This window comes from Carassius auratus, chromosome 14 (assembly GCF_003368295.1).
Source record: "Carassius auratus strain Wakin chromosome 14, ASM336829v1, whole genome shotgun sequence".
NCBI classification, from domain to species: Eukaryota; Metazoa; Chordata; class Actinopteri; order Cypriniformes; family Cyprinidae; genus Carassius; species Carassius auratus.
The window spans coordinates 32,676,509-32,686,703 of record NC_039256.1 but is presented as its reverse complement, the minus strand read 5'-3'; the positions used below and the strand labels follow the sequence as shown (position 1 = coordinate 32,686,703).

Here is a 10,195-nt window from a genome sequence, read left to right as displayed (position 1 = left end):
ATAACAATGTCAATAAAAAACAGCAATAATAATAAATAAATAAGAAAAAATAAAAATACTGGACTTGAGTGCACAAAGTAAACACAGAAGATAAGCAGTTCTGAATAAATTAGTTTTAAGTTTGACTTTAAATTGAGCTAAAGAGTCTGAATTAGGGATGTTGACTGGGAGAGAATTCCAAAGACGAGGAGAAACACGACTAAAGGCCCTATGGCCCATGGTGGTTAGGCGAGCTGAAGGTGTATGGATGAGACCCAGTGAAGAGGAACGGAGAGTTCGAGAAGGTGTGTAAGGATGTAAGAGGTCTGAAAGGTAAGGTGGAGCAAGGTTATGAAGAGATTTGTGTGTGAGGAGGAGAATTTTAAATTCAATCCAAAAGTTGATAAGAAGCCAATGTAGCTGTTGAAGTGATGGGGTGATGTGTTCAATAGGTGAAGTCCGGGTTATGATATGAGCTGCAGAATTCTGAATCAGCTGGAGTTTATGAAGAGATTTGTGTGGTAGACCAGATAATAGAGAGTTACAATAATCGATGCGGGAGGTGACAAGCGAATGAACAAGAATAGAGAACTATGTGGTGTGAGAAATGGACGGAGGCGAGCAATATTGGGGAAATGAAAATAACAAGACCTGGTTATGTTATTAATGTGAGCATCAAATGATAAGGTACTGTCAAAGATGACCCCCAAATTCCTAGCCTGGCGGGAGGGAGAAATGGAAGAACCATCAATGGATAATGAAAAACTGCATGAATTAGAGAGGGTAGAATTAGTACAAATGTCTTACTGGCATTAAGTTTGAGGAAATTGGCAGAAAACCAAACATTTATTTCATGAAGGCAGTTGGTAAGACAGGCGGGAGGGAGAATGGAATCAGGGTTTGTAGAAATGTAAAGCTGAGTGTCATCGGCGTAACAGTGAAATTTAATACAGAATTTTGACAAGATATTGCCGAGTGGGAGAAGGTTAATTAGGAACAATATGGGGCCTAGGACATAGCCCTGGGGGACACCACAGCTAACAGGAGAAGGTTGGGAATGAAATTTCTTTAGTTGTACAAACTGTGTGCGGTTTGAAAGTTATGAAGTGAACCAGGCATAAGGAATACCAGTGATACCAATGCCAGATAGTCGATGCAAGAGAATACTGTGTGAAATTGTGTCAAAAGCTGCGCTCAAGTCAAGTAGAACAAGAATAGATAACCACGCGTCATCAGCAGCCATTAACAGGTCATTCGTTACTCTCACTAGTGCAGTTTCAGTGCTATACTTAGGACGAAACCCTGACTGAAAACACTCATACAAGTTATTATTACTAATATGAGCATGAACCTGTGTTGCCACTGCTTTTTCAAAAAAAAAATAATAATAATAAATGGAAGATTTGAGATTTAAAAGCCCCATGTGTAAAAGAAGTGCGCTTAAGTATATATTTACAATGTGTACTTATTGCAGAAATAATATACTTTTAAAGAACACACATAAGAGCAAATTAAATGTTATTTTTGGCACTTAAGTACATTTTATTTGTAATTAATTTCAAATAAATCTTATTTTAACATTATATTAAAAGTGGCTGTTTGCGGCTGAATGAAATGGTGCTAAGATGGATAAATAATAATGTGCAATGAGGTGAGAAATTGTACATCTCGATTCTGTTGAAGATCATTCAATCTGTGATTGTCACACAATAAAATGTGATATATGACTTGACTGTTTTGTGAAAAATATTTTAAATACACATTCTTATGAAAAAATATTCGCAATTGTTAGACGGAAATGTATGGGGGGGGGTATATTTCTTAGCTTAATTTAACTATAAAACCCCGATTAATGGTATTCTTTGTAAAGAAAACACTCTAAGCTTTCAAATGAACCCATATATGGGCTGATACCATATAAGGAAGGCTTTGCAAATGAAACACACACATTTTGTATGCTATTTTTGGACCCGGTACCGGGTCAGCAGAGTTAGAAAGAGTCTGGAGAACAATGCAAAATCACTTATATACAAAAGTACCTAATCTGGCCATCATAGAAAACATCATTCTGTAAGATGTATTAGCCTGATTCCTGATTGGGGACCTCAAAATGTCCACAAGGTCATTATTTATTACTATCCTTGTGGAGTCCTTTTGTCCCCATGACATATAGCATTACTAACACACAAACACACACTTAGTACAAAAAATCAAGAACATTATCATTCCATGTACAACAAACAAAGACCTTATTGTAAAACATGAGCAAACTGTGTTACTTGTACCCTTGGTTTCACAGACAATGCTTAAGACCAGCCCTGGACTAAAATGTAATTCTGAGTGGTTTCAACTAAAAGACAATTGCACTGACTGATCTTAAAAAAAGAAAAAACAGTTGTTTTGTCTCAAGATGCACAACAGTAATGTTTTTTTCTAAGGCATGTTACTGAAAATGACTTAAACGTCCTTACTTAACTATGATCCTTGCTTAGTCTAAGGCCTGTCTGTGAAACCAGGACATTAGTTCTCAAACCTGTACTAGCACCAACTTTAAATAGAAAAGTTTTCTTCTAAAATCTGGGATCCTCCTCTTTATCTGACATTTACATGAAAAATAAAAAATAAAAACACTTCAAATCTCTTTAGGACAGTAATGGGTTCGATTAAGGACAAGGTTTTGTTCATTTGACAACCTGCTTTGTCATACTCACCCATAGCCATCAGAAAGGAAATTTATTTCTATATTGATTTAATCTGAAAGTGATTATCTGATTGCAACAAACCCCTTAAGAAAAATAAAAGCTTAAAGGGATAGTTCTTCCAAAAAGTAGTGTATGAGTGCCTTTGTTTTGCTGAACATAAAATATTTCTACAAAGTGGACAAGAAATGCACTCTTCATCTTTCAATGTGATGAGTATTAAGTTTTATTCTGTACTATAGCAACAGCAGCTCCCATTGCATTTTATTTAAAGAGAAAATAAGATAAAGACCCCCATGCCATGCATATTATAAAATATTCAATATAATTAATTACAGAACAATCACAGTGAAAAAAAAGCCATGAGCTGGGAAAAGAGAAACTGCCAAACCTACTGATGCCTTTTGAAACGACTGGATTTCACCCACAAAATGTTTTCCTCTCAAAAATGTAAGTGAATTTAATTTTACACATTAATAACTACAGTTTTCTAAAGATGCCAGGGATTTGAGCAAAATAAACCTTCTTCTTCTGTGACAACTTGAAAAATGACTCTCTGAAAAATGATCAAGATAGTCTTGCTATCGCTAGATCGCTGGCATGATGAACTTGAAGCACAACGGTGACTGCACTTTTTCACAACAGATGTGTTGAAATTCTTCCAGTGTCATGAAATGTTGACATATTGATCTAATGTCCAAGCAACACTAGGTGAACCTCACTCATGAGTTAACTACTGAAATATGTCAGGTCTATTTAACAGTAACACAGCAGATCAGGGCTGCATTTCCCAAAAGCATTGTAACCTTAAGTACATCATAGTCCCAATGAAACCTGAATTTAGGCTTACCATGCTTTTAGGAAAAGCAGCCCAGACCAGACTCCTAAACCTGTGCAAGAGTGAAATAAGGTTGGGTTTAAGACCCCGTTCTGTCATTGTCTTATCTGTGTATTTGTACATTTACTGGCATCATTCATTTCAAAATTTGGCTAAAACTATGTGGACACCCCTTTCTATTAATGTTACTGCTGGCAGTCTTACAAATGCAATGGCGAACAGAGAATCAGACAATATACCTGTGAACAAAGAAACATAGACATATTTGTCTGAGTCTGGTGTGGATGTTTAAAAACTGTCCTGCAAGCAAAATATCTCTCTGGTGACATTCCAGGTGACAAATTTAGTTTTTGTGTTTCTAAAACACTGAAATGTCCAGCGTGATGTGATTAAAAGATTCATTTCTTACAACATTCTACAAAATTGTATATAACATTGTATAATGCTATGAAATAATGGTAGTTTAAATTATATAACATACAGTGCTGCTTTAAAAGTTTGTGAACACTTGATAGTTTTTAATAATTCTGCATAAATATAACCCTAAACATCATCAAGTCAAGTCCTGGAATTTCAACACAGTTTTTTTTTTTTTTTTTTAAAGGGCAAAGGATTTTTCAGGCACCTGCCAAATTATTTTTTATATATATTTTTTAATTCAAGAGAATATGAGTGAAATTGTTTCATATTAAAAATTTCTTCACGTTTTGAAACAATTTTCATCATAAAAATGGACTTGTTTGTCACCATATTTTAAGATATATGCATGAAGCTGTGGATGTGCACAAAAAGCTGCAGTGAAGCGTTTGTAAGCCCAGCTCTACTTCACACGTTTGATCTTCATGGTGATGGACTTCAGAGGATCCCAGCTGTTCTTCCAATAGTACCAGGTGGCTCCAGTGTCCATTAATGTCCCATCATTCTCCCACAAATAGTGCCCAGTGGGGTTTGTGTAATAACATTTGTTGTACCAAAACCCTCCTCCAAAATATATCATAGCACAGTTGCTCCCTGAATTATCTTGGTCGTTGTCATAGGTGGAGAACTTCATCCCATTGTGATAATATAAAGAGTCACCTACAGAAAGGAGAAACTTTCATTGGAGACATTTTCATTTAGACGTTTAAAATAAAGTGACTTTAAAAATGTTTTATTAAAATCTTTAATTACTAAATACTTAATTACTACCATTTTATTTGCTTAAATTCTTCATTTCACTAGTACATTTAGAAATTGGAAACTAAACTGACGGAAGTTTGTTTCACCTGCTCCTCCGTCGACGAAGCCACTCACTTGCAGTTTGTACCCTTCAGACTCAGAGCCCACAGAGAAAGACTTGTACACAGCGTAAGCCTTATTCCCATCAAAGTCCTCCAAATCTACTCTGAGTTTATACTGATACCTGCGCGTCAGCTGATGAACAAACTCTAAACCTGTCGAAAACAATGAAATAAAACTGGTTTAATAACTTTAATAACAAATATAATCAGCATTTATACTGTAGTCCTTCCTGTCTGTCTGTTTGTGATTGTTTATTCTTTCACTGTTTGCATTATTAAGCCCAAACGTCTGACAAAAATGCACACCTAGCCAGTGTTCGCCTGTTTTATTACCAAAACCCCTCTTATAACTCTCCCATCGCCTAAAGAAATTCACCTCGCCGTCCATTCGCCTGAGAAACACCTGAAACATTCAGAAACCATTCATCGTTTTCACACATCATTCATCTTTTAAAAATATGTTAAAGGTGTACAACCTTTATTGTAACAAATGTAAATTCTGACAGATATAAAGAGCATAAATAAAATAACTGAGCGACTATTTGAATAACAGCTTATTATAGTTACTAGAAATCATGATGTCATTCACACTGGGGTGTGTCTGATAATAAAATATCCTTCTGCACATTGAATCACATACCAGCCAGTGTCCCGTTTCAATTTTTTCGACAGCCTCCATATCACAGTATACCTGCACCGGTCCATCTGCTGTGGTGATGGTGTACACACCAGTGGTGCTATATCCACTTGCATAAATATCAGAGCAGTCTTTGACATAAAGAAAATCTGATCTGACCTCTTCAGCGCACATTAAGACGGGAAACAGAGCAGACAAACACAGCAACACCTAAGAGACACAAACTCAAGATCTGAGTCTGATGATCGACGTCTGACAAAATCACACTCACATTTTCACATACAGAAACTCACAATCATGTTAGTGATCATCGCTTCAGACGTCCAGCTCAGAGGATCAGATTCACCTGAAATACAGTTCAGACAAATACAGTCCCTTTATTACAGCATAAACATGCATTCTGCCATTTTCTGAAGAAAGAAACCATAATATACATTTTCCTGTAAAATTATAAAACTCACCGTATACGCTCAGAATCTTGTGAATGTTCAGGCGATGAATGCATCTTTTTATATCTTTCTGATCATCAGGATCCTCCACTTTGTCTGACATGTACCAAAAAAATCTTTATAGGACGGTCATGGTGTTGATGCCATAAAAGGACAAGTTTTTTTTTTTCTTTTCTTTTTGCAACCTGTTCTGTTATCATCAGAGGAATTGAAAAGGAAATTTATTTCAACATTGATTTTATCTGCATTTGCAACCAACGCCTCAAGAAACAATGAACAAGTTAAAGGGTTAGTTCAGCCAAAAATAAAAATGTTGTCATAATTTAATTATCCTCATGTTGTTCTAAACATGTATGTGTTTCTTTCTTCTGATGAACATATGTAAATAATATATAATATCACATAATATTTAATATATAATATCACATAATATTTTGAAAAGTGTTGATAACCAAACAGATGTTGGTAGGCAATAGAAATTAAAGCTTTAGCCTAAGTTCTGCCAGGAAGACTCAATTACTTCATCACTTATTACCTTCATCATTATCCAATCACTTCTTTATACTTCAGTATAAAAGATCGTACTTACACATGTTTGAGTTCACAGATGCCGACGTGATAACAATTGCTCGTGTTTACTGCTAAACCACCATGTCCAACGATACCCCAATCGTCTTCCAACTCGTAGCACGCGCCTCCAACACCATGACTCGCCATGGGCTATGTGGTCTCTTGAGGATGTGTACAGTACTCTGGAATCAGCCGGCATTCCCGTCAGCCAAGGTCTGTCCAGAGAAGATCTTCTTCTTCTCGCCTAAAATACCCTGGGTAATCCACCTGAGTCCGTCTCTAATCTCCTGACTCCTTCAGCGCCCAGCCACTCAAAACAAGCCAGCAGAAAGAGAACAGCGAAGTCATCGTCACCACATCCAGCCAAAAGAACCACGCTGCATGCTCGGTCACCTGTTCATCTGGACATCACCGAGCCTGACGGAGTTAACACTCAACTCCTCCAAGCGGTTCAAAGCCTCTCCCAAACCGTCAAAAGTCTTGAATCAAGGATGGCAAAATTTGAACAGTCAGCTGCTAATTTCAATGGCCCAGATCCGGCTATAAACTTCACCGTAACTCTTCAATTTCGTCCTCCTGCCAGTGGATTAAGCTATCCCCCAGAGCGTTGCTTCTACTTCTTCAGCCTGCCAACTTTTCACCAACCGGCTCAGACTCCATTTCAAGATGTCCCCGCTCCAACCGAAACTCCATTATTTAACCTTTCAACAGCAACCCCTGGCCAGCTATTCGGAAGGCATTTCGTTTCTCCAGCCGCTGCTACGGTATCTCCCCACATCAGAACAAACATCATCCAAGGTAAGGATTTAAACCTTGCTTCACTTCTGCTTCCCACGCCTGCTGCTGACAGGAAGGTGGTCGATTGTGGGGACGTGGCAGTCTTGCTTAAAACTTCAGATCCGAGGTTACAACGGAATCTTACATTTGCAGAGTTTGTCATCACTTTCAGCGTATTCAGAGACATTCTGTGTCAGGTTTTCCCAGCTCGAAGGGAAGAATTGGTTTTATATTTAGCCATGATGGATGACTTCAATCAATGTTACGGGGGCACATTATTCTACGAATATCATAAATCAAAGCTAAATCTGCTTCCTTTATTTCGCTGTTTAACTCCAGACTAGACTGGTATGTGACGGACGCTGAACTGCTCGTTCGCCATTTCGGCAGTGCGAAAACGCTGGCTTGTAACATCTGTAGCGCTCATGGACACTCAGCGTCTTTCTGCCCCAAAGTTTTTGCCAGCCAAGAGCTGCACGGTGTCCAAAGTGCTCATAACGTAAGGCTTCCACATGACAGCAAGAAACGCTATATCACAGAACACAAAGGCGCTTTTATTTGCAATAACTTTAATGAATTCTTCTGTTCCTTCTCTCAATGTAAATATGAACACATTAGCAGTTTCTGCAAGTATCCACACCCGAAATCAGTCTGTCCACGCTGATACAAACCTCCAATCCAAGGAAAAGCCCCAATTCGGAGAAAATTCTGAAAAGCCACCCTTCTACTCCCATTAATGTTTCTAATCTTTCTAGCTACCTGTCTTCTGATCCCGATCCTACTTTTGTAGATTATCTAATCACCGGTCTGTCTCAAGGGTTTTGGGTGGGAATCCTTTCCAATCTCACCACCTCTTTCATAGCTAAAAATCTGCAATCAGCTATTACTGAACCAGATGTGGTTTTTCTAATCTGTTAGAGAAAGAGGTAAATAAAGGTTACGTCATTGGTCCTTTTGATTCCCCTCCTTCTTCGCCTTTTCGCATTAATTCCATCAGTGTCGCAACACGGAAATATTCTGGTAAAAAACATCTTATATCTATATATAGATATGTCTTCCCCTCATTCTGCTTACACAGCGAGCGTGAACGAATGCATACCTTTACCACCTTTCTCTTTACATTACGCCTCGGTCGACAATGCCATTCATTTAATCAAGGTAGCCGGTCAATGTGCTTGGTTAGCTAAAGCTGATATCACAGATGCTTTTATTGAATCCATTGAAGCATCCCAGCAACAAATAAGTCAAGCAGGAGAAGTCATTCAAGACGAAAGCAACACTTCTATCCGTCGAAGCTCATGTCTGGCGAATAAATCATATAGTCCTCTCAGCATCATTGACTGGCCACTGCCGAAGTTACTGGAAACCTTGTATAGACACGATATCCCGGCACCGACCGGAGCTACGCATAAAGAACTGTTTTGCTTTGCTTTGTGAAAAAGTTTACGTCCCAGCATCAGATTTTCCTCCTCTTCCTCCTTTCTCCGGCAGGAAACAGGCACAGAAGAGAAAGAATATTGACCCAGCTTCCACTCCGACTGATGTTGCACCCAAGCGGGCAGGTGGTTCAGTGGTCACAAACCGAGCAGTCAACTCTTCTTCAGTTCAAAGCAACGACCCAGTATTGTCCGCATTGTCCAGCATTCAGTTTTCGCTCTCCGACATGATCTCCAGAATTCAGGATTTGGAGTCCGGTTCAACATCAAAGTCCTCAGCAAATCCTCTCTCCTCTCACCCGTCTTCTGAGAACTCCTCATCGGCTACGGCTTCGGCGCGGCTGTCCATGGTGCAGGATGATAATGTCATCAATTCCGGGACTATACCCCGAAGAACGATGGGAAGTTCAGTTCCAGTGTCTACAGGCTCTCCATTCTTTCCGCCGGCTGCTGCAATTTCTCATCAGTTGAGAAGCCAAATCGTTGCAGGTAATGATGTTAATCTTATGAAAATATTGCTGTGCTCCGAAATGAGTGAGAAACATGTCATTGACTGCGGCGATGTATCTTTTATGCTTAAAGATTTCGATCCCCGGCTTTCCAAAATGTTAACACTAGCTGAGTTTAAAGTGGCATTTGGTATTTTCAGAGATATTATATGCGAAATCTTTCCATCTCTTAGAGCCGAGCTGGACACCTATTTAGCAACCATTTCTGACTTGGCTTTGACTTATGGAGGAACTCTCTTTTATGACTAACATAAGTCATTCTCTGCAAATGTTATGTTTATTCAACATTTCACTCCTCCCACACTCTCAATCTATGCCCAAAATCTGTGTCTCCTCAACCCTCTAAGTCTGGCTTTCAAACTGTTGACTCTAAGGTAACACCGTTTGCCACTCCGTTGTGCTATAATTTTATTGAAAATGTTTGCAAATTCTATAATTGTAAATATGTTCATGCTTGTAGTTACTGTGGGGACGGCCACCCAAAATCTGTGTGCCCAAGACGAAATCTCCCTTCTTAATTGTTCGTATTAACCCTATAGGGATTGCTACTCGGAAATATTCAGGGAAGAAACGCTTAATTTTTGACTTGTCTGCCCCTCATAATGACGCATGAATTAATGAAGTATCAACAGTCTTATTCCACTAGCTCCGTTTTCTCTGTTTTACGCAACTATTGACGATGCAATTAAGTTCATAAAAATTGCAGGTAGGGGTGCATGGCTTGCAAAGGCAGATATTTCAGTCACCTTTAAAGTTATGCCTTTACATCCATCGCAGTGGCATTTATTTGGCATCAAATGGAGGGAAAAATTATACTTTTCAGTCAGGATCACTTTCGGCTGTCGCAGTAGTCCAAAAATATTTGATATACTATCAGAGGCGCTATGTTGGATTCTCCTTAATAACTACAAATTACCATACGTGCTTCATCTTTTAGACGATTTTCTGCTAGTGGATTATAAAAATGCAAAGCCAGAAAGATGCATCTCGGTTTTAAAACACACTTTCGCTGATTTAGGTG

General features: G+C 38.6%; 1 protein-coding gene across 1 annotated transcript; it reads right to left on the bottom strand.

Annotated features, from left to right (window-relative positions):
• Window positions 1–4,336: 4,336 nt before the first annotated feature.
• Window positions 4,337–6,035, bottom strand: LOC113113340 (microfibril-associated glycoprotein 4-like). The gene is made up of 6 exons (XM_026279454.1): window positions 5,895–6,035; window positions 5,727–5,779; window positions 5,437–5,643; window positions 5,103–5,199; window positions 4,782–4,949; window positions 4,337–4,593 (listed from the first exon to the last, which is right to left on the bottom strand). The coding sequence occupies exons 1-6, from the start codon at window positions 5,983–5,985 to the stop codon at window positions 4,337–4,339; spliced, it is 873 nt and encodes a 290-aa protein (XP_026135239.1). The 5' UTR covers window positions 5,986–6,035.
• Window positions 6,036–10,195: the final 4,160 nt, after the last annotated feature.

Coding starts and splice junctions, on each gene's coding strand:
- LOC113113340 (XM_026279454.1), bottom strand. CDS start 5,985: ATGTCAGACAAAGTGGAGGATCCTGATGATCAGAAAGATATAAAAAGA. Junction 5,780..5,894: donor CAAGATTCTGAGCGTATACG/GTGAGTTTTATA, acceptor ACTGTATTTCAG/GTGAATCTGATCCTCTGAGC. Junction 4,950..5,102: donor AACAGGCGAACACTGGCTAG/GTGTGCATTTTT, acceptor TGTTTTCGACAG/GTTTAGAGTTTGTTCATCAG.